Source organism: Sylvia atricapilla, chromosome 7 (assembly GCF_009819655.1).
Source record: "Sylvia atricapilla isolate bSylAtr1 chromosome 7, bSylAtr1.pri, whole genome shotgun sequence".
Taxonomy (NCBI): Eukaryota; Metazoa; Chordata; class Aves; order Passeriformes; family Sylviidae; genus Sylvia; species Sylvia atricapilla.
In genome coordinates, this window is record NC_089146.1 from 20087178 (window position 1) to 20114606 (window position 27429).

At 37.1% G+C, this 27429-nt stretch overlaps 2 protein-coding genes across 4 annotated transcripts in view; one reads left to right on the top strand and one right to left on the bottom strand.

Annotated features, from left to right (window-relative positions):
• Positions 1–3254: 3254 nt before the first annotated feature.
• Positions 3255–21477, top strand: GALNT3 (polypeptide N-acetylgalactosaminyltransferase 3). The gene is made up of 11 exons (XM_066322870.1): positions 3255–3333; positions 10867–11461; positions 12766–12938; positions 14130–14279; positions 14532–14766; positions 15479–15596; positions 15978–16178; positions 17259–17390; positions 18011–18112; positions 20685–20837; positions 21304–21477. The coding sequence occupies exons 2-11, from the start codon at positions 10953–10955 to the stop codon at positions 21424–21426; spliced, it is 1896 nt and encodes a 631-aa protein (XP_066178967.1). The 5' UTR covers positions 3255–3333; positions 10867–10952; the 3' UTR covers positions 21427–21477.
• Positions 21478–26245: 4768 nt separating this feature from the next.
• Positions 26246–27429, bottom strand: part of CSRNP3 (cysteine and serine rich nuclear protein 3) — a 96145-nt gene continuing 94961 nt past the window's right edge. For all 3 annotated transcript variants that reach the window (XM_066322872.1, XM_066322871.1, XM_066322874.1), the window contains one exon: positions 26246–26320. The gene's annotated coding sequence lies outside the window, so the exon portion shown is untranslated. The remainder of the gene's footprint in view (positions 26321–27429) is intronic.

Consider the following 27429-nt stretch of genomic DNA (forward strand, 5'->3'; position numbering starts at 1 on the left):
CTGCATTCCAGTAACATTGGAGCTGTTGGTCAGCTAAACTAAAATGAATAGATGTGTCTCAGGACTATAACACTTCTGCAAGATTTGTGTGAATATTAGAATGGAGAAGAAACTCAAGTAAGTGACCTCTTCTTCCCTAGGGGTCCTTGAGACTTAGGGTGTGGCTTTGTCCCTTCTCTTTGAGTGCTAGCAGTCAGTGTGTGCATGACTGTACCAGGTGCAATACAAGCCCCCTGTTTTCTGCATGTAAGTTTTACAGCATGACAGAACTCAGAGGAGGAAGATTTAATATACTAGGGAAAAACATGGAGTGGAATGAGGAACATGGAAAGATCTGGAAGAAGCTGAAGATGGGGGGAACTTTGACAGGTGGGCTGTGGGGGTCAGTAGGTTGTAAATTCTTAAACTGAGCTCATTGGTGAGGTTTTTTGTCAGTGTTGAAAGAATAAGGACTTACTGAGGCAGCTTCTAGTAAAACAACATTACTTTGTACACAGCCTTATTTGTGCAGGATTGATGTGTTGTTACTTCCTGGGTAGCGTAGGATTAACATTTAGCTGAAGTTCAGGATAAAAATAGGTGCAAGATGTTGTCAAAAACATCAAGATATCTGCATCTGATTTGCTTTTCTTGTCAGGTGGACATTAGCCTTTCATAAGATGGGTGTGACAGATTAAGTAATGATAAGAATAAGATGCAGAAATTATTTCTGGGGCTAACTTTTGGTGAAGAGTTTTATGTATACACCATACAGGTAAGATTTCTGAGTTCCCATTAACCATCTAGACACTGGTTTCTTTTTATAGCTGAGGTCTTTAAAATAGGAGTACAAATGAAACATGTCTTTGGATTGCAGTTTAAAAAAAAGGCTCTAAGTAGTCTTTTAGAAAAAAAATCTTACTTTAATACAATATTCTCAGAAGAAATAAATGTCCTTTCCATATCACTTTTTGTTTATATAAGCAAATTAAATATAAGCAATTCCTGTGATGCCTTTTTTTCTGGTGGGGTTTTGGTGGGGGTTTTTGGGTGGGGTGGTTTTTTTTTTGGGGGGGGTGTGTTTGTTTTTGATTTTGGTTTTTTTTTAACTTTCTCTGCATACGAAATGATTTGATGTCATACCTCTCTGCTTTTACTGTTTCTTGCTTTAAAAATGCACCTTCTGGTAGTTTGGTGGGGGATTTTAGCTCCTCTAGTAAGTGGGTTTGAATGGAACAGCTTTCTGGGATGGAGGGAAGTCAGTAATGCTAATTTCAAAGCCCTGCACTCTTCAGTGTGATGTTGCTTAGCAACCCATCTTCCAGTTTTGCCTTTGATGAATAAAAGAGGAGAGTGAAGCTGTGGTTTCTATTGATTCATTCACTGGAACTGAAAATCTAAGCATCTTGTAGCTATAGCAACATAAGCCATAGGTGTTTCTTCTCTCTTGTCCTCCTTTCATCTGCAGGTACAGAATGCCTAGAATATCTTGTAGAGGAAATGAATGTTTTCTGTTTTAATTTGCAACCTCATTTTTAGATTTCTACCAGTCCTAGAAAGATGGTCTAGGGAGTATCATTAAGCAAAAATAATTACTATAAAGAGCTAAAAATAACTAAACTAGTAAGATTCTTAACAAAAATAGAGTAGAAGGAATTTGAAGGGGTTTTCTCCCATTTCTCAACTAAGCTTGACTATTGCAAATAATTTCTCAAATATGGCTACAGCATTTTTTAGAAAGGCTGTAGATTTCCTTAAATCAGACAGCTCTGGTTTAGTAACCTAAACTTTAATACTGTTATTCATTAAATGAGTAGTTTTATAAACATATTTTAAACCGAGCTTACAATGTTATACAATTTGCTGAAGATTTTCTTTGAAAGGTGCCATTTCAAGGAAATCTCAGTGGAGTGGCAGTGGCTTCTTTCATATACAGTGCTGAATAGAGGAAAAATAGGAAAATAAGGAAATACTTCACTAGCAAGTACTTCTCCATCAGCTTATGACTAGCCGCTTTTCCAAGATCTTAAAAGTGATTTTGCTATCTAGCTTCATTTGCTCTGTGGTTTTACCTTTTGCTTCATCTTGCCATGAACTTAGAACTCTTAGGTTTTCGCAATATTGACCTGCCATAAAATGTTGAGAATTGGACCATTATTGCAAAAATCTCATGCTTTAGCTGAGACAAAAAGCTGTTATTAATTATGTGACATGGTGCTTGCTAAAAGAGAAGCTATGTGCATGCTCTGTCTTGCTCTGGAGTTTTCTTTGGTACTGTTCTTGATGTTTGGCTGGGGTTGGGGTTTTGGGGGTTTTTTTAAGGAGTCAGTATGACTTTTAATGCAGGCTTTATTTTGGGAAAGAGCAGATTTTTAAAAGTTCAGTCTTGAAATTTGCCTTTGCTTTGATTTTGTGCTACAAAAGTTGAGCACTGGCTATGCCTGCCTCAGGTAATGTAGTGCTTAGCACAGTTGAGGCATCAGCTGTCAAAGTCATAAGTAGGTATTTTAACGTCCTAGAAATAACAGATCCTATGAGTTGTGAGAGATTCTGGTCTAAATCTTAACATTAAGTGTTCCTGGGCAGTATTAATTCCTAAAAGAACTGGCATCACCATTTTTGGCACCGTTGGGACACAAATCAGTACAACTACTGCCAGCTCCCACTTGCTGAGCACCTTTAGATAGCTGCTGTTCAGCAGCTCAAAGAAGTTTTGAAGTGCTGGGGTGAGACGGTGATGGTGCTACTCTTATTTGAGAGTAGGAAGAAGGGGAGACTCTACACTGTTAAAGGGGTGCAAATATTACTTGGGCTTTTTCTCCCTCGCATTAAACCATGCTTCTATAGAAAAGTGATTTTGTACCTATCTCTATGGGAAACTACATCGTGAAGAGAGAGAGCTCAGTGTGATATCCCTTCTCCCCGTCAGTGATCTCAGCTGGGAGGGATTTTGTGTTCTGTTTCCCAGCACTGGAGTGCTTGGTGAACCCATCTCGCACAACCGAACGCTTGGGTGGCTGAAGCAAGGCCCGCTGCCGTGCGGCCCTGGCTGGGTGCGCGCTCTGCCGCTGTGCCCGAGCCCCGTGTGGCGGAGCGGGCTCGGGCTCGGGCTCGGGCTCGGGCTCGGGATGGGCGCAGCGGCTCCCCGGGCGCGCTCCCGCTGCCGCCGGGGCGGCCTCGCGCACCTGGGCGCCAGGTGAGGGCGGGGCGCGGGCGCGCGGGCGCAGGCGCGGGGCGGGCGGCGCGCACCTGGCGGGCGCGGGGCGGAAGCCGCAGAGCCCGCCCGGCTCCGGCCTCCCGGGGCTGCGGTGCCGCTCCCTCGGCAGCGCCTTCGCCGTCCTCCCGCCGGACGAGGTGAGTGGGGGAGCCTCGGGAGGCGCCGCGCGGCTCCGCTCCTCCTCGGCCCCTCCAGGGGCTGTGGCCGGCGGGGCAGCGCCAGGCGGCGGGGCAGCGCCCGGCGGGGCTCGGCGGGCGGGCGGGAGCCCCGAGGTCAGGGAGCGGCGCCGCAGGGTGCGGGGCCGGCGCTGTCCCGGGGGTCCCCCGCAGCCGGCCCCGGGCGCGCTCGCTCCACGCGCCGTCCCCTCAGCTGGCAGCGAGGCCGCCGGCCCCAGGCCCTGCCCGCGGGCGGGACAGCGCGGCCAGCTCCGCTCCGGGCAGCCTGCGGTGGGCGCCGAGCCCGGGCTGCCCCCCGGGCGGACACACGGCTCCGGGAAGTGCCGGCCGGGTGCACTGTCCAAACCCAAGGTGTTGACCGAGGGAGGTGTCTCTGCCACGTACGAATCCCGCCCAAGGGTTTGCCCGCAGTACCGCGTTGATTCGGGGCGGCGGGGCGATACCGATTGTGTACATTGCCAGCTAACTCTGGTGTGTTTCATTCCGCTCTTTTAAAGAGTTACCGCATTGTCTCTCCCCTCCGGCAGTTTGTTAGTCTTCTGCACAGCAGGTGACAATGTGCTTAGGTGTGGAAACTGACAGAAGAAGTGTACTTTAAAATTTAATAACCTTAGTGTAATGGATTTTAATTTTTTTAACTTTATGTAAAATATTCTTTAAACAAAGGAGAATTTATTGATAAAAATTGTTGTTTAAATAAAAAAATCTTACTGGAAATACGAATATGTATCCACCTCAGTAGTGTTCTACCTGTTAGTCTTCTGTAACAAAAAGACCTCCTTTGTTTAAAAGATTATAAATTATATTGATCAATTCAGCCTTGACTAAAGGCAGTGCTATGCTGCTGCACTGCCAGACTGAGTCTGAGACAAAGCAGCCAACTTACAGGGTTTGGTTTCCTTTTTTAGCCAGGTTTCCTCAATGCCCTGGTCAGTTTGGCATCTGCTACTGTCATCTCGAGGCTTCTCAATAACAGAGCAAAGTAAAAATTAAGTCAGTTACAGAGAGCCTGAATTGCTATTTTTGTTGCACTGTGGGAAAGAGGAGAAGACCAGTTTTCCTCCTCCTTGGAAATGCTATTGCCACTTAACTTGTCCTTTTTTTTTTTTTGGGTGGAGTAATACCAGAAGCAGCCCAGATATCTTGAGCCCTGTCAAAATAAGAACAAGATATAATTGCCCTCTCTGTGACATTTCCCTAGTGTCTGTGGTTCTAGGTGACACACTGTGTTGCTTTGAGATAACTTTTTTTTTTTTTTTTTTTTCTGTGCCTAAATTTGCTGCCTGTTTCTCCTGTTCCAAGAGCTGTTAGCTAGTCCAAGGTTTTCCCTCTTTTGGAATCAATCTAGAGGATCATGTTCATGATATGAAATGCCGATCAATTGCCTGCCAACACTTACAAGTTTCTCATCCTAATCTGCTCATTGTTGTGCCTGTCTACAAGATTTGAAAGTGCCTCAAGTTTCTAAACCATGAAGTGCTAGATTTTTTTCAGTCATGTAAAGCATGGATTTATTCACTTGCTGTCTGTCTTACTCTTGTCTGATTTTCCCTAACACTCATAAGATCATGTGGCATAGAGAATAGTTCTGCTTACAAACAGAGAATTATCTCACTGACAGTGATTTAGCAATTAAATTCTAATATAAAGTGACCAACGACAGTGGGCTTACATTTTGCAGCAGTGAAATGTATCTGGAACATTTGAAGTGGGGAGAGGAGGAAAGTGAAAACACCTATGGGAGCTCCCAACAAAGATCAGTTTAGCAGTCACTAACCCAGTAAATCTCCCATGAGGAGACTTTCTTTGCTTTATGCTTATCACTTCAACAAAAGTTTAAGGCCAGTTAGAAAACTGTGATTTCAAGATCTGCAGTTGATACTTGGATGTTTTTGTTATCTTAGAAATGTTCCTACAATCAGGAAAACAAACAAAAGTCCTCTGGTTATGGTCCAGACATTATCTTCTGGTGCTTAAATGGAAATGAGACACTAATCCTTCTAAGTTAAAACAGCCCTTTACAGCTGCTATCATGCTCACTTTTCATCATGGCATTTTTAGGGACAGTCTAAAATAATTTTAATGGAGGCCCAAAACAGTGTGACCAAGGAAAAAAAGAAAATAGAGAGTGGAGTGAAATTTAAATTTGAGATAAATGCGAGTTATTTACATATCCCAGGTCTGTAAAAATAAGCCATAAGTATTTTTATAATATATGGCTACTGCATATTATTACTATGCTATCAGTTGTCAAAAGGAACTGTCTGTCTCTCCCTATCACATACAGTGCTTGGCTGTAGAAAAATGGTAGTAGTGCTAATATTGAAAGAGTATGTGAAAGTTTGAGTTTGAAGCACTTCCATTAGAATACATAGAAGGAGGTTTGTTAATTGTTTGTTTGGGGTGTTTTGTTTTGTTCTGTTGGGGTTTTTTTAATCTAAATGAAACTGCTGATGGAGATACTTGACCAAGTGTGTTTCAGCAAGCTGTTCTGGGCTGCCTGTTGCTCAGAACTTCCTCAGTTTCTTCAGTATGCTCCTCCAGAAGGTACAGCTTCTGATTTCTGTAATAATCAGTGAGGCATGATAGAATAACCTGTGCTCTTAATGTTTCTAAAATGAAGGCTCGGGAACTGAACACATTCAGTGTTCCTCTAACAACTTTTTTTCAGGAACAGAACCACATTTCTATTGGCTGAGCTTCAAAGAATGTACCTGGAGGAACAGCACCTGGGGTTTGTGAATTTCTGTTTCTTTTAGATTTGTGTTCCCTATTTAGGAGTGCATTCAGTAGGAACTCTGACTGAAACAGTTAAGCAAGTGTGGAGATAGAAACTAAACAACTGATTCAGTTTCTCATTTTCATGTCTTTGGTCTTTAACTTCTGTACATTTCACTTTATCATTTGTTCCTTTATTTAAATTAAGAGCTAATATTTTTTTAAACAGTAGCATAGTTTGCTAGACTTAGGCAACTGATTTAATTATCCCAGATTTCTGAAGTGCTTTTGAATGGTTTTCATTCTGTGAAGAATCTTCATATTCCATATAAAGCTAGACCTTTATGATGGGTTCACTCTGAGTTGGATGTTTCTTAGTCTGTCACCAAAGGTGCTTATGTGAAAGGATGTTCCTCTGGGATGAACTTCTAGCAAGCGCAAACGGTTTTATTCAGTGATATGTTTTTTTTATTTGCCAGTAGAAAAAAAGCATTAATTTTCATGGTGGTAGAAGATGAAAATATAATTTACCAAACTAATTATTTCAGTAACTAATGTTTTTGTATCATCTACATTGATACTCATGCAAAGAAAACAAGATGCTCTGTCTAGAATTTTAGATTCAGAAATACCAGTGGTGGAAGTAGCACTTTTTACAGTTAAAGTATCCTGAAATATCTTTGTCAGACTTTTGCTAGGTTGTTGAGAACAGTTGATCATCAGTGTCAGGTTTGTTTGGTTTTTTTCTTAAGTATTTGCTCAGTGTTTTTATTTGCACACCCACCTTCTGATTAAGAGGCTCTAAGGTTTGAGGAAGGGACTGTATCCTTTGCTAACAAGGAGAAATAGACAAACTTTTTATGAGACTGCAATTCTGGAAATATAGAAGAATTAGATTAAGTTGAAGTGAAGTTATGTAGTTAAATAGTTTTGATTAGAATAATTCTGAGTAATGTTTTGCTTATTTTTCCCATTTTTTAGGATTTTTGTTTTGGTTTGAGTATTTTTACTTATTGTTTTAGGGGTTTATGTTCTAGAAGCAATATTGTCAGGAAACATTTGAAACCTGTTTAACATTTAGATAGGAAAAAAGTAGATCTTAATTTATTTTTTTTTTAACACCAACATTGTTGGTGCTAACACAAATGAATTTTGTCTTGCATGATTGGAAAGAATTTCTGCTTATTTGGGTTAACGATACTTTCACTTTTTTACTAAAGATTATTCTCTACAGCGTTATTCAGATCAAGTTAACATAAAAACCCCCAGAGTTTTCTACTTGTTGGCTACATTAGCAAGGCTTTCTTGTGAGAGTTTTTGCAGACAGTCTGACATCAGAACCAGTGGGTGGCATAATGTAACATAGACTGCATTGAATTCTTACACTGCCCATGTGATGTGGTTTGAAGTAGTGTGGCAGCTGCTTTTTGGCACTTTTAGAAGACTTTAGTAGTACATTTTAGATTTCTGGTTATTTTCTTCCTTAAAAAAAAAAAAAATCTGACTTCAGATGTTCAGGGCTAATTATTTCAAAGTGCTATAAGAATCCAGACTACTATTAGCGAAAATAACACTAATGAATAGATTAAACGCTTTGCTAAACAGTCACCCCAGGGAGTTTAATCATGCCACATATTTCTTCAGCATGTCCTGGAGGATTGAATAGTAGCTTGGTCTGTGTTTGCTGACACATTGCTATGCCATGAAAATGTAAGAGGCATTTGTGGGGAATAAAGATTGCATTTCTGACTACAAAATTATCCTGGTAAAAACCCTAAGTAAGATACAGTTTTCATGGCCAAAGTTCTTTGGACAATGCAGCTTCTGTTCTGGAAACTGCTACTCTTTTGTGCGACAAAGAGCTCTTCTCTTATTGTAAGCAATATCCCTATCAGATACTTTGCAAACAAAGCAACACTCAGCATTTGTCTAAATCAAAAGATTTTGCTGTATGCTTGTGGCAATCAAGCCTCTGTCCACCTGGTGTGAGCTGCACATACTATTCTAAGGCCGTCACTTAATCCTTTCTTAAAGAAACATTACTTGCATTTGTTTCTGTGCACAGCATGCTAGTAGAGTGTACTAATCCACACTGAAAGGGTTAAGTTGTGTTGGTGTCTTCCACAACCCACCTAACTCCAGGGAATGTTCTCTTCTAGGGACAGACACATTTCATATTTGTCTTGTGGCAGCATGCTCCACATGTCTCTTGTTTCTAATCCCTCTTACGACATCAAGTATTGAAAATATGTGTATAGATAGATATAGATGTGATATATATATATAAGATTTTTTCCCATTTGAGGAAGATATATTTATATTGCTTATTGATTTAAGCTTTAAGATTTACTAGTGTCTTACTTGTTCATAGTGCACTGCAAAACGGTAATGTGATTTTCTTTTTGATGGTGTTAGGAAAGCATTCCTGGTTAGCAACCTGCAGAGGCTGTAGCCCCTGCAATGCTGGGTGCTGATCTGTACATATAGTTAGTGCTTTACATTGTGTATTGCATTTTCATGGTAAGGCAAGGAGGTGAGGATGACTACACAGGTAGCCTCTGTGATAAGAGACATGGGGCAGCTCCCTCACCTCCAGTCCCATCCAGGGCTGAACACAGCTGGTTCCAGCCAGCTGTAAAATAGACCCACTTTTGGCCAAAGCTGAGCCACCCAGTGTAGCAGGTGGTGCCTCTGTGATAAGGTATTTAAGAAAGGGTAAAAAATACTGCACAACAGCTGTGAGAAAGAGGAGTGAGAAAAATGTGAAACTCTGCAGAACAGTGAAGGAGGGGAGTAGGTATTCCAGGCATTGGAGCAGATATTCCCCCTGCAGCTCATGGAGAAGACTGCAGTGAAGCAGAATTTCCCTGCAGCCCATGAAGGACCACCCAGAGGAGGTATCCACTCTGCAGCCTGTGCAGGACCCCAGGCCAGAGCAGTTGCATATACCCTGAAGAAAGCTGCAGCCTATGGAGAGCCCATGCAGGAGCAAGATCCTGGCAGGAACTGTGACCCGTGGATGGCCTGTGCTGGAGCAGCTTGTGCTGAAGTACCCTACTGCATAGAGAGAACCCCTGCTGGAACAAGGAAAAAGTGTGCAGAGGAAGGAGTGCTAGAGATGAAGTCTTACAAGCTAACCACAGCGCTTGTTATTTATTCCTTCTATACCACTAGGCAGAAAGGAGAGAGAAGAACTGGGAATGAAGGAGTGAAGCTGAGCCAGGGGAGCTAGTTTGAGCCTTTGTTTCTCACCATCCTACTCTAGTTTTAATTGGCAATAAATTGAAATTCATCATTACAAATCTGTTTTCCCTGTGACAGTAACTGGTAAGTGATCACGCTGTCCTTAGCTGAACCCATGTGATTTTCCATCTTATTTCGTCCCCACTGTCATGCTGAGGATGTAAAGCAAGAGAGTGGTTGGGTTAGTGTCTGGCAGCCAGTCAAGAGCAACCCACCAGACATTGTGAGAAAACAAGACATTTTTCAATCTGACAGTTAGGTAATTTGGTTGCAATCCTTTCATTGGGAAGAAATGTTTTATTTGTAGTCTTCCACTCTAAAGGTATCAGTATTGTAGTTCAAATGTTTCATCAGTAAGGAAAAATGGGAAAATAGTATGTAACACAGAAGTGGATTGGTTAGTTTGGATTGGTTTTTTGTGAGCTGAGAAGCATGGTTTTGGTACCTTTTAGTATGATCTAATATGCTTCCCCTCTGCATTCTTTTAACAATAACTCTATGGTAAAAAACACTGTAGTTTGAATGTATGGGTTTATTAATCTGACATAAGCTTAGAATAACATTATAATGTGAAGAAATCCAGATGCTTAGTTGCTCCTTCAGATTCTTGAAGAAAAGCAAGTAAGGGGTGGAGGGGGTGTTGTTTTCTCTGACTTGTATCTCTTCCTGAGTATATATTACTCCAATTAAGATCTACTGGTACTTCAGAGGAATAAATAGAAAAGTAGTTTTTTGCAATTTTGTGGTCAGTTGTTAGTAAGTGGGAACTTACTGTGGCTTTTAGATAGATGCTGTTTATTTCTCTTCTTGTTTCACAAACATGCAATTTAGACAAAAAATGAAGCTATAGCCTGAATAGCTGGAATGGCTAGTCCAGGTATTCAAGCTGGTGACAGAATGTATCCCCTTCTTGTAAACTGCCAGTTTGGCAGAGAGATTTTAATTCAAATCACTTAGATTTTCGTAGTCCTCAAATGTCTTTCACAGTTCCATCTTTGAAAGCAAATGAATATTTACTTGTCTGTGAAAAAAATAGTGGGGGAAACTTGAAAATTGTTGAAATAAGTTAGTTGAAAAGTCTTTCTTATCTTTAAGTTCACTTTCCATATGGCTCTTTCTGACATGCAGCTTGAGCTAATGTATTGATGCCACCTGTTTTTCTTCTGTCCCATTCTTGAGCTAAAATTCTCTGCTTCTATAAGACTTTATTCTAATTTTAAACAAACTACTTGGAAGAAAATAAACTACAAGTAGTTGCACTGTGTAGAAATAATCTTTTATTCTTGATGGTATGCTTGATTTCTGGTTCTTCTATATGAAGTGTATTTAACAAATAAAACCCAAAACAAAAAGCAGGGAAAGGGCATTTTGAGTATCTTAAAGGTAGGCCTAATGTATCTTTAAGTGATGTAGCATGCATAATGTTTGACTTTTTGGGAGCTGTGAATTAATTCCTTCCCATTAATTTCTTACAGCATTACATAGTTAAATATACTAGATGTCTAAATGAATACTATTTGTTTTAATTTACAGGTGTTATAATTTCAAGAAATGCTGTGACATATTTGAAGAACAACACTCAAAAAAACTTCCGTTGTGTGAAAATTTTTAAAACTAGAATGGCCTTGAAAAAGACACCTAAACTATTTAAGACATTTTTTCACTGGAAACTTTGGAAGTTTAGCATTATTGTGTTTGTCTTTCTGGTATTTTTATTTTTATTACAAAGAGAAGTAGGTGTTCAAGATTTTAAGGATGAAGCAGGGATTGAGCCAGTTGTTGGAAAGAAAAGTCATGTATTAGGTCTTGTGTTAAATGCTATGAACAATATTAAAGGTGCAAAGCCAAAAATGCAGATAAAAGCACCCATTAGGCAAACTAAAATTCCTGGAGAGAGACACTGTTTGCCAGGGCACTATACTCCAGCAGAACTGAAACCCTTTCTAGATCGGCCCCTTCAAGATCCTAATGCTCCTGGAGCTTCTGGTAAAGCATTTAAAACCATCAACTTAAATTCAGAAGAACAGAAAGAAAAACAGGCTGGAGAAGAGAAACACTGTTTTAATGCATTTGCAAGTGATAGGATTTCTTTACACCGTGATCTTGGACCAGACACTCGACCTCCTGAGTAAGTTGAAATGTGTATGTCCTGATAGTTGAAAAACTTCTCAGAAATTCAGACTGCAGAGTGATTTGAGTTCAGCAGTAGGTGATAGTTTAGGAAAGTCTCTTAACTATACATAATGATTGGCTGTACATAATGATCCACAGTGCCAAAGCCAAGAATGTTTAGAAAAACTCACTTCTTTCATGGTTTTGAATTCAAAGTAACCATATTTAAAGAAGGTGTTCTGCTTTTGCCTTTAAGGCTAAAATTTCTGAGTAGCTTTCAGGAAGCCTGCTTAGTTTTACTTAGAAGAAAATTAAAAATGTGGTTTCAACATTTGTCCAATTAAAACACCACCCAATTTTTTAGCATTCAGTGTTAATAAAACTACCGGCATAATTTAATAAATTAGGAATTGTAAACTGTTGAACAAGGTAATGGAAGATCTCAGCAACAAGCTTGTAGCATTGAAGAATTTTTTAAATGTAGACTGTAGGACTTGAGGAGATTGGAAGAGTGGGTTTAGTTATGAGCAGTCTCTGTCGGTGTCAGATGAAATGTTAGCCATGTGTGCCAGAAACTGCAGCTGAGCCGCTGCTGATGCATGCAGTGCAGCTCACCATAACCTCACCTAGAGCATGACTGGGAAGGTTTTGCTTGTGTATTTTGTGAGGCAGTGACTGTGGTTATTACCTTGGAGTGTCCTCCAGGCCCTAAAGGTGACAGGTAATAAATAATGAGTGTGCAACTTACCAATACAGAATTGTCATCTTAACTTGCCATTGGATCTAAAGTTATGTTTAGGATATGTCAGTCTTGAAAAACTGTGGGTTTAAAATTGGATTCCTTGAATGGGACATACTGCCCTAAGGCTTACATAGCATTTCTACAAAGCTTTGAAATTTGAATTACATACATTATATTTTTTTCCTTGCAATCTCTGTATTTTTCTAATAAATATTCTTCTTTGTATTCTTAGGTTTCAGCAGTAATGGTGATTTTTGAATTAGCTCAGTCAGTACCTGCTGCTCTCAATAAAATAAAATCTTTTCCTGAAGAAAGCCTGGCTATTACATGAAATGTACTCGAATGTCTGTGAGACAGAAGCAAAACTAAGTTTTTCAATTCTCAGTCATGATATTTTAAAAAATATTCTGAACAGCTGCTCCAGTTGAAGTACCTACCTTTGCACTCCAAAGCTGGGATAGAAAGCAGAGAAGCAGAACTATTTAATGTCATAAAGTTCTGTACTAGAAAGAAAAGGTTAGGAATGTGAGTAAAAACTTGTTGTCCATTTTGTAATCCCTGACATTTCTAATTTGTAGATGTATTGAACAAAAGTTTAAGCGTTGCCCGCCATTGCCAACCACAAGCATTATCATTGTTTTCCATAATGAAGCGTGGTCAACTCTGCTCAGAACTGTCCACAGTGTGATGTACACATCTCCTGCTATACTGCTGAAGGAGATTATTTTGGTGGATGATGCCAGTGTAGATGGTAAGAAGTCTTTCTGCTTTTGCTTCTGGTTTTGTTTTTTTTTAATTGAAGATGTTAGGATTGCAGATATATTGGCTAAGAGGATGTCTCTTTGCCACTACTGACATGTATAACAGTATTCTAAATGGTTTTTTTGTTTCTCTCTTTTAGTTTAAAATAGCCCTCTCACCTTATTTTTCCATAAGATAGTCAAATATGAAATTTATAGCACAAATATGTGCTCTAAAAGATTTTAAAACCCATTTTTGTTTTTTCCAATTCTGATGTTGATTTATCTGCATAACTGCTTACATGGCAAGTAGCTTTGTACTTTGTGTTTCAAACCAATTGCAATTTGTAGAACAAAGTATCCAAGTATAAACTGGCCCAGACTTGTAGAAATTTGCATTTTATCAGTGGTTGTCTTTATGCAAATTAATTTCATTAATATGAAGGGCAGTGTCTTTATTAGCAAGTAAAATTATTTAATGGTAAAATAATCTTCAACAGTCAAGCTGAGTCTCAAAAATAATTATATATATACTTAGTGTGAAAACAAATGCAAGTTCAAAAATCTTTGTATGCTTAGCTTTATATGAACATGTGTATACATACTTCTATTAATGTATTTACACTTCCTTCCAAGTCTGTATTGAGTATATTGAAACACTTGGATGTATGTTCAGTAGTACAGTTTAATACCAAGGGTGGGCAGAATAAAGAAGATGATGTGGGATGTTTCATGAGAGATGTGGGTTTCTTTTTCAAAATCTGAACTTTTAAATAGTTTTTTATATGGTTTCTGTTGCTGTTGTAAATACTGTATCCTTTGGAAACTGTAAATGTGCCATCCTTAAGGAAAGAATTTGCATGTTTTGCAGATAATGTAAGTATGAGATCCATTTGCTATGAAGATGGAATTGGTATTCAAATGGTTAACACCACAGCAGAGATGTACTAGCATGTCCTTTTTTCTCCAGAATTATTTTAATGTTCCATCTCCAGTTCTCTGCTGATCAGCTCTTCCTACACCCCTGCCCCCATAATACTCAGCCCCTAAAAATAACCTTCAGCAGATAGGAATTTTTATGGGTTTGATGTTGAGATAATTTCTGAGGTTACCATGAGTTATCTTGCTTGCTTAATAGCGTAACATTTTGGGCAGTGGCATGTGTATACAGTGAATATCCTGACCCTGATTCCTCTTCCTAGAATACCTGCATGATAAACTAGATGAATATGTGAAACAGTTTCAAATAGTTAAAGTAGTCCGTCAGAAGGAAAGAAAAGGTCTGATCACTGCACGGTTGTTGGGAGCTTCAGTAGCAACAGGAGAGACCCTTACCTTCCTGGATGCTCATTGTAAGTGTAACCTGTAACTATGCCAGGTCTAGTTTATAACACTGTTGTCTTTGATTTAACGTTGCAGATTTTTTTATGAATTATAAATGTTCGTAATATATAATCTTTCCTATTGCTGTTCCATACTATTGAAAGTATAATTAGCAATGCTATTTAAAAATAGTCCATATTGGCTCGCTGGACATGCTAAAACATACCCTGTGTACTACTTTATAGCCAAGCAAAAATTCTGTGTTCCCATTTTCTCCACAGGTGAATGCTTTTATGGCTGGTTAGAGCCATTATTGGCAAGAATAGCTGAGAATCCTGTTGCTGTTGTAAGCCCTGACATTGCTTCTATCGATCTCAATACCTTTGAATTCAGTAAACCATCTCCTTATGGGCATAGCCACAACAGAGGAAATTTTGATTGGAGTTTGTCATTTGGATGGGAGTCTCTTCCTAAACATGAGAATAAAAGAAGAAAGGATGAAACCTATCCAATTAGGTGAACATAATTTGAATACTATTTTAATCCTTCTGTTTTCATAGTGTTTATCTTAGGAATAGCAGTTTGTAAATAAATTAGTTCTTCAGATGAGTATAATCAGAAATCTTAGCATCATAGATGTTTTTTGTAGTATTTTCTTTAAGAACCACATTTTTAAGCATTCATAAAAATATAGCCTCTTCAAAACAGTAATTGCTCTGCTTTACTTCTACATACAATGGAAATTTCCTCTGTTCCTAGGGGGAAGGGGCAGAGGAGAATTATACACAGTTATTTTCAGAGACAGCACAATGATTCTGTCTCCTCGTTCACTTTACTTGAAAGAATGACAAAAAGGTTCAGAGCACCCAGATGCAGTAGTGCATTTGATGATAATTGTACCTGCTTTGTCCACAGACAGGTTACTGGTCTGTAGGAGTTGTACTTTGGCTCGAAATCCTTCATACAGAGAAAATCTGTTGGTTTTCCTGACACTCTTTTATGCCAGCAGGTGTTAGTCTGAACAAGTTCTTAATAAATGGCAATAAGCTGTCAAATGAGACTCTGTGTGAATATATTTAAGGGCTAGAAGTATTATCTATGCCAGGAATATGCATCACTGTAGTGAAATACTAACAAGTGCATGGAAAATTCCTAGAACAGTTGCACCATTTGACATCTATATTTAAAAAACCCTACTATCTTTCTCAGTAAAACTCTGTTTTTGCAGAACACCTACTTTTGCTGGAGGTCTCTTTTCAATATCAAAAGACTACTTTGAACACATTGGAAGCTATGATGAAGAAATGGAAATATGGGGAGGTGAAAATATAGAAATGTCTTTCAGAGTAAGTTTAGCTCCCTAATTAGCAATTGTATCTATGCTGACAGTGTACAGGGGATTTGAGAATAAATTAGTATTAGACATTGACTTCTTTACTCAATTGCCCAACTAGGACAAGGAAATTTGAATTACTAATTACTGATGAAATAAAATCCAAACATGCTCACTAAACTACTTTTAGTTTTTTTAAATTGTTTATAGGGTTGCTGTCTGAAATGTGTGTTTCCAGGGTTTATCTGATTAGGAAATTCACTAATAGTATGCCTGATATTTGTACTTTTGCTAGTGGTTTGATGTGTTCTGGTAAACAATAGTATTACTGAATTTTTTTTCCACCCTGTGAATTCTAATTGCAGTGTACTTACACACTAAATGTTATTATTAGGTATGGCAATGTGGTGGACAGTTGGAGATCATGCCTTGCTCTGTTGTTGGCCATGTCTTTCGCAGCAAGAGTCCCCATACTTTCCCAAAAGGTACTCAGGTGATCACACGTAATCAAGTTCGCCTTGCAGAAGTGTGGATGGATGAATATAAAGAAATATTTTACCGAAGAAACACAGAGGCAGCAAAAATTGTGAAACAAGTAGGTGGTGGTGGTGGTATTAGAAATCACACTTGCTGCGGTGAAAGTTTTGGTGAGCAAAAGTTATTTATTGACAAAGTATGTAAGGATTCTAGAGATTTTAATGAAAAGACTGTTCAGTTTGCTTAATGCTGCAGCCCCAACAAACACGAAAAAAAACAGTGATGGTTTGGATGATGAATGTTGATTTTGTAGGGTGAGGTTTTTTTATTGATTTTTTTTTTACACAATATAGATTCTCTTGGGTTGTTTGCATCGTGCAGGTACACAAACTACCAGAAAAATATGAGAGAAATACTGACTGTAGACAATGTGAACTAACTTATTTTCTGGAGTGAAAAAAATGTCTTGTCAGTTTCAAGTTGCTTAGTATTCTCACTGAAAATACAGGTTTTGTTGTTCTTTAGCAGCAGAATAAAACTTACTTCATGATGGATAACCATCCTGTCTCTGTCTGCTTAAAAATTCAGTTATTTTCAAGTAAATAAATATTTGGGGTTGAGTTTGGGTGTTGGCTTATTTATTTTCTAAGTTTTCTGCCTAGCTAGAAACTAGAGTTTTCTTTTAGAAGCTATTTTTACCTCCTTCATGTGTTAAATTTTTATTGTAACCATGAAAGCATTACATTTCCTAGTTATGTTCAGCAGCTAAACAACTGAATTATGTTTGGGAAATTCTACATTGTACAGGATATTATGCTAATTATTTCATTAATCCAATTTATTATTTCAGCTTACACTTTCAGTGAGATCAGTTGGCTTTATGGCTGTAATCAGTATGGTCATATTTATAATTTCCCACTTTGTGGCACTGTGTTAAAACTTTCTTGGGACTAAAGATACTTCTATGTTTTCCACCTTGCAATGTCTTTTTCTTGCAAGTACTTTGAAATGCAGCAGTCAGTGGTGTTATGACACTGAAAGACAGCAGTAACTAGTAGCACAGCATTTACAAGAAAAAAATCAACACAGGAAGCTTAAAACTTGTCTAGTACTACGCAGAATATCGTAACTTTAAATGTGCAAAATTAAGGTTAATATATTTATCTTCCATCCTTCTTTACCTCCTTTCCTCTATCAGAAGACATTTGGAGACATATCAAAAAGACTTGATTTACGGCAGCGCCTGCAGTGTAAAAATTTTACCTGGTACCTCAGTAATGTTTATCCAGAAGCATATGTGCCAGACCTGAATCCTTTGTTTTCTGGATATGTAAGTTTAATTTTAATTACTTTCTATATTCTTCATAGTCCAAGAAGTTTGCTAATCTCTTTTACTACCTTAGCCATAGCTTTTAGACTTCTCTCTTTTGCTGTCTTTAACTGCTGTAGGGTTTTCTGTCACTACTCTGGACAAAGAATCTCTTCTGCATACCTTTTATAGCTTTGTCAATAGCTATGCCATTTTCATTTTTCATTTATGTCAAAAGTAATTTTCCCTGTCAAATAACTTCAGACATTGAATTGCTAAAACAAACAAAGTAATAGTTCTTAGCTTGAGGTGAACATGAATTTTTAGTGTATATTTACAAATAAAACTTTTCCTTCCTGCTGTTGTAAATATTTTATGTGTATCTGTTCAGATTGTGATTTGAATCACAGTAACATTGTACAGAGCAGGCTAATAACTCCATGACTGTAGTTACTAGGCTTTTACTTAGAAAAGATTAACTGAGGAAACAGGGTTTTGAATTTGAGGAGAGCAGAAAGTAAAAATGAATGAACAGCTGTCATTATTGTTAAACTAAAGGTGACTTTTGTCTATGACAGACAATTTAAGTTTCTGTCATTTCACTGAGCTTTTTTTATCCTGACAACGCACCCTTTTTTTAGTTAAAGAATATAGGTAACCGCATGTGTTTGGATGTTGGTGAAAATAACCATGGTGGCAAACCATTGATTATGTATTCTTGTCATGGACTTGGAGGAAACCAGGTAAAATATTTGATACCTGATTTTTATTCTTTCTCCTGCTGTAGCTTTACTGTATAAAAGCTTTTAATTAATTTTAGAGAAATTGATTAATTTTTAATATGCAATTTCTCTCTCCTTATCTCTTTATTTTTTTAACAGTTAATTCCTATATATTTTTAAAGAAAAATTCCATGTCATGTCCTGTCCTGTTTCTAATGTTTTAACTTCAGTATACAAATTCAGATTTCAAACACACTTGCACTGCTTCACTTGCCCTCTCTTTTCTGTGCAAAACCTTTTCATGCCACCCTTACTTCTGCCTTATAAGTGTTGTCTTCTTAATTCTTCCTTTCCTTATGCTTCCTCCTATTGCTTCTTTCTCTGTCACCAGGACTCGCACTGTCAAGGAAGATGTTGGTTGGAATCCGGCCAATGGGAGACCAAGTGTCCAGGCCTGAACCACCTTCCCTATCATGCTTGCAGCCTCACAGTGTGAGGTCAAAGTGGCCTATCCTGTGCTGGCTAATGCAAGTGAATAATACCATTTCATTTGTTCAAGAGGAGCTCTCTTTGGTCCATAGCTCTTGGAGGCAGCCATGGTGCTCTGTTCCTTCTACAATAGGACTTGCAATAGATGTCAGATACTGAATCGTTCTGTCATTACTGTAATACTTAAGAAAAGGAACATCTCCTTCCCTGCCCAGAAATACACACTTCTCTGTTGCCTTTAAAAGTGATCCTTAATAATTAAAGGTCAGCAAAGGTTTAAAAGTTTTTATTCTAATATAATTGTTATCTTATGGGGGGAAGGGTGTCAATATTTTTTTTTTCAATCTTAAAAGACATCCACTGATGGCACTGTGAAAATTGAGACACATAATCCTAGTCAGGTGATACTTCCTTAATAATTTTTGTGAGACATGGCATGCTGTCTAGATTAAGAACTATCTTATTATGCTAGCTTCTTACAGGATTGAATTTGGGATTTTATTCAAATGTGGATTAATATTTTTAGCCTTTTCACATTGTCACAGCCATTAATTTGGGAACATTGTAGAAAGACACTGTATTAAGAGATCTGCTCTATGCTTCTGTTGTTCTCTAAGTTATCTTGGGCTGCACTAAAACTCTATTCTTTCAAGTGTTTCTTGTTTTCCCTCCTGCTACAGAATAACAGTCTGAATCCCTTTAAATGCTAGCCTTCAGAGAACTGATTTTGCAGATAATGCTTAAGAGATTGCACATTTGCTTACTTAACCCTTCTCATTACAATGCTCTGTTTTCAGTTGTCCTGTATTCTTTACCAGACTTCTGGCAGTGTAGGCTGATATTTCCCATGCCGTCATCTTTGTCCATATATTTGAAACGGGAGTAGCAAAGAGAACCTAGTTTTCAGAGTTATACATCAGTTGTAAATTATTCTTCCTTTTTTGAATATTGGAGGCTGGAAATTGGAGGCTCATCTCAATATTTAAAATTAGTAAAGTTCTAAACATAGTTTTCAACTAACTATTTACAGGACTTGCAGAGATTCTGAAGTTCCAAAAATAAATCAGGACAGATTAAGTCAGATTAGCAGATTAAGAGTAAATTACTATGTCTGAGAGCTAAATGACTAAGCAGGTCACTCTTTCAGTACCTGTTTTGAGGGCTAATGTTGATCACTGAGTCTTAAGAGTGAGATGCCTGTTTGTTCCTCAGTGCTGTTCCCATTGTTTCCAAGGAAGTGAGAAGGTGATTGCTGACCACTGGAAAGTGGAAGGTTGAGGGTGGTAACTGAGCCTGGCCTTAATATTCAAAAGAAAGATATGATGAGGGTGGCTGACATCCAGAGGCAAGAAATAATAGCAGTGAGATGTAATCTCTGGTCAACATGGGAGAAAAAGAAGAAATCAAGATGCTAGGTTAGGGCTGAAGGGGTAAATGAACAGCTGTGTCTGTAACTTGTAGAAGTAAATCCCTGTTAGGATCAGAATTATAGCTGAGCCTTAGGGGTACTCTCTTCTCAAGAAATCATGGTAAGATGAGCTCACAAACTACATGCTTGTAATTACTTTTCTTGTGGTTACCTCACAAGAGGGTATAACAGCATCTTATTGTTCATATTTATTGTTTAGATAAAGCAGCAAAAGTTGTCATACAGCAATCAGTATAGTTTCGTGCGACAACTTTTTTTTTGGTTGCTCTAAGAAAAACCAAAATCTAGCAACAAAATTGAATGAAGATTTTTAAAGTTAAGAAATGTAAAAATTTAAGTTTTCTTAGACTATCTTTACTCTTCAGTTTGTCTCCTGGAATTATATATGGTCTGTGTGGGAGTAAGATTTTGCATCATAGTACACATGCAACAAGTGCTACTTGCAATTTATACAATCAATTATAAATTAGTATTGCATTACTACTAAAAACTGCTTTTAGTTTTGTAAACACTTTTGAAGTGTCTATGCTATAAATCAGAGAAATTATTCTGTAGTCTCAAATTTTTGAATAAGAAATGTATTACTTTCTGTATGGGAATTTGAAAGGCTTAATTTAGTTTATTACTTTTCTTTGTGTTTGTTTACCAAAATTTTTTAAAATATTATTTAAATAGTACTTTGAATATTCTGCACACCATGAAATTCGCCATAACATTCAGAAGGAGCTTTGTCTGCATGCTTCCAAGGGACCTGTGCAGCTTCGCGAGTGCACCTACAAAGGCCAGAAAACCTTTGCTGTTGGAGAGGAGCAGTGGCTGCACCAGAAGGTACATATCCTGTGAAATGGCATTTTTTATTAGTGATCTTCAATATTAGTTAATTTTGGATTTCCAATAAAAGCAAAGAATGCCAGCAAAACAAAAACTCTGAAGCCAAAATACAGTAATTTAGTTTGGGCAGGAAAACGGAGATAATTTCAGCTTTTCAGTTACAGAACAAAACTTGATGTCACTTATAGGAATGTCACCTAAAAAACTGGTTGATATCGTTTCCTGTGTTTGTCTAGACATCCACTTGGAAGTAAATTCAGATGTTTTGTATTTTTAAAATACTTCACAAAAATTTCCCAACAAAGCAAGTTGGCACTTGCATACAACTTCTGTCTTTTCTAGCCCTCTGCACCACCTGTGTGAGTTTACTCTTTAGCACCCAGCCTGGGGGAAGAACTGGGCGGGGGGGGAATAGCATGTTCATTGTTTGTTCACTTTTGTTTCCCTCTTTTCCTCACTTTAGGATCAAACCTTGTACAATGAAGCACTACATATGTGCCTTACAGGAAATGGAGAGCATCCGAGTTTGGCATCCTGTAATCCATCAGACCCTTTCCAGAAGTGGATCTTTGGCCAGAACGATTAAGATTTGATAGTATAGGCCAGAAGCATTTTATTAAAAGAACCATTATGAACTATGATCATATACATATACTGGATTTTTACGTGATAGTTTAAATGCAGAATGTTTAAAGAGTTTCTTTTCCCTCTTAAGTTGGATATAAAATGTGTCATCAGAGATTCCTTGGGAGTCTGTTGTACCAAAGATAATTGGGATCCTGGTTATATTTTGTTTACAATATTTCTATCGTAAGACTTTATATGTTGACCACTGATTTATGGATCCACTTAGTTCTCTTTTATCTTAGGGGGCTATATGTGGGGGTTTTTTTGACATACTGTAAGTACTTCTGAAGAAGACTAATATTCTCTGTAGCGTCATGAGAAATTATTGTCTACTGTGCAAAACCCAATACACTTTATATATATGTTTTTATGCTCAAATGGTTGATATTATTTTTTTAATAATTTACTTTACTCAGTGAAACTTTCTCAATATTTTTTAAGTTCAATCACTTGGAAAATTAAATATTTGACTGTCAGGTCAAAGCCAAATAAGATATCACATTGTGCTTAGCTTCTAGAAAGTCAGTTGTTTAGTAGAAGAAAGTAATTCTCACTAAAATACATATTTATGATTATTTTAATGGGAAATCTGCTTATTTTGATACTAATATTTTGTTTAGCCAAAAATTCTTGTATAGGGTTTTTTTTTACATTTCATGGACTTGAAAATTTATTATAGAGTTGTATTGTAGTAGGCTTCCAAATTGCTTAACATTCACACATTTTTTCAGCATTCTGTTCATTATTGCTTTTAAATTACATGTTACCTACTAAACTTCTGCCCCTACCTTCTAGTGATTTATACAATATTTACCTCACAGGTTTCTAATGTTATCTATATATGTAATTTCCTGTGCCAATACTCACGTATTAATATTTTCTTTCTTGCTTGTTTCCCCATTTACAAAGGACTGACCTCAGATTTATCAGTCTGAGTGAGACTTTGGCCTTTCTAACTAATCTGCTAATTACAGAAAATAATAGAGCATAATCAAATATATAATCAATTTTTAGGAAATTGTAAAGCGAAGACAAAAATATTTGGCTGCATGATCAAATATAAAGCTGAGAATAAAGTCTCTTGAAGGGGTGGGAATTAAAGGCTGAATAGGACAAAAATACACTAATAAGAAATCTGTTATTTTATCCTAGTAAGTAGTATCATTACAGATAAATGCTAACTTAGGTCTGATGGGTGAATGGATGATGATGTGGTTATTTTTTTTTACTTCTGTGGTGGGGAGGGAGCCTGTCCATAATTTAATGGTACCTGACTAATGAGTTCAGTTTCTGAATAAAAGCAAGAAAAATTCCTTTCAGTACTTACAAGTCATCTAAAAGACAAAAAAATGTATAAGGACCAGTGATAATTTGTCAGAAACTTTATAATTTATTTTTCAGGCTTTATAATGCCTTTGATTTATGTCTCAGCTTTTGTAAGGCTTTTGGAGACACTGTAAGAGTACTGCAGGAAGTTAAAGCTGTACAACTTAAAATAACTTTATACAGTGTGAACAGAAATTGTTCAAAAGACTGTACCTGGAAGGGTTATTTATAACACTCAGACTGGAAGGTTGTGTAGAATGCTGGAAGATCTGCCTGTGTCCTCTGATAAATGTTTTAATTTGGTAATGAATACAAAGTACTATTACTTTTGCAGATCAAACCAATACATGCACTTGATAAAATGGAGGGTTGAGGAAAAATCGAATGCAGGTCAATGAGAGAATTGTTGAACAGTATGAATACAGGATGGGAGATAACACAGAGAGCAGATCTGTTGTGTTGAACCTTGGGTATGGAATGGAAACTCAGTGTCCAAGGAACCTGTTCTAGAAGACAAAGTATTTAGCATACAAGTTTAAAAGTACTTGTTCCTTTAGTTCTTAGTTTATGTTCTACAGAAAATGCATTGTTTTTAATATCACTGAAGGATAATTTCTTCATGCAACCTTTTTCTCTTGCAAGCCTGTCAGATTTGGATATGCACACAGGAAACAATTTATCTACTCATTATCAGTTGGGTTTTTGCATTTGTTTGAAGTTTTTTTAAGAGCTACCACTTCAAACCAGACTAGAATTAAAATTTCAATGAAACGAGTGTTCTGTAGCACTTGGAAGTAGGGAACCTCTTCCTCAGCAATGCTAGAGACACTAGAGAAGCTCCACTTTGTATTTTTGGTGGGGTTTTTTTCAGATATAGCAATATATGTAGTTGTTTTTTGCAGAGATTAGGTATAGCAATTCACCTAGATATTATATTTTGTCTTTAGTTCTAGATATAGAAAGGGGAAATGAATTCTGTGATTTTAAAATCATCTTTTAAAGACCATTTCTTTCCTTTCATTTTTTGAGACTTCTTTTCTGGTCTAACATAGGTCTCTAGTACAAAATACATATTATACGTAGTATTTTTTTAAGGTGTGTTAACTATCATAGTTCCTTAAATGTGACATTTTAGTGTGTATTTTTGGTAGTTCAGTCTTGGACTCCCTACTACCTGCCAGAAAACAGGGAAGCAGATCTATAGATAGAGCTAAATTTTAAATGAATTTTTTTGTTCTGTTCTCTTTGAAGGTCCGAAATTAACTTTAAGGCCACACTCACTAACTATTGCACTTTCAGATATTTGTTTGTGTGCCTGTGTACACACATATACAAGCATCAAGTAATACTAGGAGAGCAATAAAAGAGATCTCTAGATATGAGTTTAGGAAGTTGGATTTTGGGTTTTTTTTTAAAGCTAATAAAGAAGCAGCAGCATCTTCTGGCTGTTGATAATGTTCTCTTGAAAGTGGGTAATAGTTTCTAGCAGTTAGACTTGCTGAAAACCTGCTTGTTGCAGAGGGGTTCTCTGGCTCTTTTAAATTTTTTTGATATATATATATATATATATATATATTTTAATTCAAATATCTTTCAGTAACTTATAATGCCCTTCTCTGCCCCTATGAATAGGACAAAGGTAAATAGTGTTCCATACACAGCATATAAAAACTGGTACCTCAATCAGATGGCTATATAAACTACTGAAGGTTACTAGAACAGTGTTAACCTCCATCTCACTGTGCTCTCTTACACATCCAGGGAGTAATCAAAAGCGCTGAAGATGGCTTGACTTCAGGCCAGGCCGGTTCAGCCACACTCCCAGCAGGACAAAGCAAACCCTAAACCTTTTGGGACTTCAGGGCCTCTGGCTCTGGGTAGTACTGCCTGTGAACGAGAGGTCCCACTGGTTGCTTATGGCTCCACCTGGTTACGACACCATTCACTGCAGTGGGAATTTGCCATCCCACCATACCTGAGGATTTTATCGCCCTTTGGAGTAATTGCTGCTTTACTCTAGGGTGAGTATAGAATAATCTGACTACGATTAACAGATAAACTTACAAGTAAACCTTAACAGTTAAATCTTCCTATTTCTGAATGGGCATCCTGGGACCTTGAATTAGAACCAGATTTTTACATTTTGTTCCGTCAGTATGGCTTAGCAAGCCCTGGGGTGCCCCTTTTAGCCACAGTTCACAGCAATGCCAGAAACAGTCTAATAGCAAATATGGGACTCCCAACAGACTACAGCCAAGTGCTACCATAGTTCCTGTGAGAGCTTTTTTATCACCTAGAGAACAACATCTCATCTTTATTGGTTTTTAAAGTAGAAACTGTTTAGCTATATGTAATTTATCATATAAGCAAACTTAAGGACAACTTACTTTTTATAAATGTGCCTCTCAATTTGAGTAAATATCAGAATTATTATTTTATTATTATTATTAAATATCAGATAATTATTTTCTAAATGAAGTTATGTTGATCATCAGTTTTCAAAATAAGCAGTTGTCCTGAAATTTAGCAGTATTCTTTGAATGTTGCCATTGACATGATGTATAAAATTACTGCAAATTGTCCACCAGAGAGAGCTGTTGCAAAATTTTATTCCAACAGCTGTTGAAAACAGTTGTTTCATTACCTTATTATGAAAATTATAGGCACAGATGAATCAGCTACAGTACTTGCCTGGCCAAAGAAAATTGTAGGCAGTAGTATCATTAAAGGGCAAATGGATATACCTAAGAAGACATTTATTTAATTTAATTGGCATACAAATATTTAGAAACAAAAAAACCACACACACACACAAAAAATCCACACAAACTGCTTCTCCTTATGCTATCAGACTATCAGGAATGGGAGAAATGCTTGAAATTTCACAGAGTGCCTTTGGAGGCTCTGCAGGTGTCAGGGAGGATGTGCAGTACTAATTCTGCCTCTCTTGGGTGAGAGAGGATCTCTAGTGACTGCGTAGCAGAAATGAGACGCACAATGCACTGGCAGCCAGGATGTAACGTAGAAACCTGGTTTACTTCATTGCAAACAAATGGACAATATATATTGTACAATATATAGTAAAAATACAGCTGATACAAGTGCCACTAATTAACAAAAAAACTAATGTTAAGACTTAAAAAAGCTCATTTTTGGAATATATACACTGCAGTAATAAGCCACAATAAATACATCAAATTTCATATCATTCATAATAAATACCGAAAATATAAATACAGAAGAATACAGTTAATTTGAATAAATTATTACAACGTAAGATCTAGGTTAAGTTCTGTTGAATATTATTGTAGCTTATATTACCCTTTGGCATCTTTGATGTTATAACTTGTTTAAAAAAAGGAAGTTAAAGGAAATGTGTAGTTCATGAAGCTTAAAATTATTTCCATGTACAGATTTTAAGATGAACTTTCTTTCCCTTTGCTTCTTCAAAGAGTTTAAAAGCAGCAGTCCAATTAAGTATCTTGCTTAACTGTTGAGACCTCCATAAGTTTAGTATGCAAGATCATCTGTAATGGAAAATGTTAAGTATGTAACATAGTTCTTTTTCTCAGAAATTAGTAACATCAGAAGTAATGTACAAATTTTAAACTAATAGCTGCAATTACACATTTTTACTAGTCCCATTTGAATGGATTACCTGTCTGAAAGACCATCAGCTTAAGTGCTTCTGAATTTATGTGACGGTGTACTATTTACCACTTGCCAACACTAATTTTGAAAGCAATTTTATATTCTTGTGGGGATATTTATATATTTGTATGTATACAGAGAGCTAAACCTGCTAGAAGACAGGGTTGGACTAGACAGTGTGAATGTTAATACAGTCTGTTAAAACAAAACACTTTAAACATATAATAGGCAAGGTGTTGTTTCTGTTTGTGTTTTTTTTACAAAATTTCTGTTAGTTATAGACTGAAACAAATCAAAATAACAAATTACCATGTTTTATGTTAACAGGTATTAACCAGTACATTTGTATTAATAATTCTGTTTGTAAAAGGTTGTTACAGCAGAATGCAATTTAACTTAAAAGATCAACTTTACTAAGACAATATTACAGTCTGAGGATCTTAGGAACAGTTTTGTAATCTACAGATCTTGACTATTTTTGCACTGTTAAATTTATAGCGCTTATTTTACATCAAACACTTTTAAAACATATTTCACAAACTACACTTCAGACGTATTTCCATAGAAGTGCCTACAATCACTCAATTAAAATGCCCAGTTATTAAGCCTTGTTTACATGGGCATTTGAGACCTGAAGTATTTGTGTGAAATGGCTTGAAAAAAACCAGTATGCTTGCTTCTGGTTTTAAGAACCAACTGCCAGTGCATATGATGATCTTTTCAGGAAGCTGAAAATTGGTACTGAATCTATATCTGAGACTCACAAATGGTTCTTTACAATGATTCCCTCATTACCCCAGCAATGTTAAACTTCATCCACAATCCAACCCAAAATTTCATTCTTAAGAATGTATTTTAGAAGTTTAAGATAGAGAAACCTAAAATAATTACCTGCCATAATGTACTAAGCCTCATTTGAAAATGGCAAGATAAAATGCTGATAATAGGACATTTTGTCTTTGCTTTTAGCACCTCTTGCTAGCTG

Excerpts from the sequence above, each read along its gene's own strand:
- GALNT3 (XM_066322870.1), top strand. The coding sequence starts at position 10,953 with ATGGCCTTGAAAAAGACACCTAAACTATTTAAGACATTTTTTCACTGG. Across the intron at positions 12,939-14,129 it reads GGATGATGCCAGTGTAGATG|AATACCTGCATGATAAACTA; the intron begins GTAAGAAGTCTT and ends TCCTCTTCCTAG. Across the intron at positions 14,280-14,531 it reads TACCTTCCTGGATGCTCATT|GTGAATGCTTTTATGGCTGG; the intron begins GTAAGTGTAACC and ends TTTTCTCCACAG.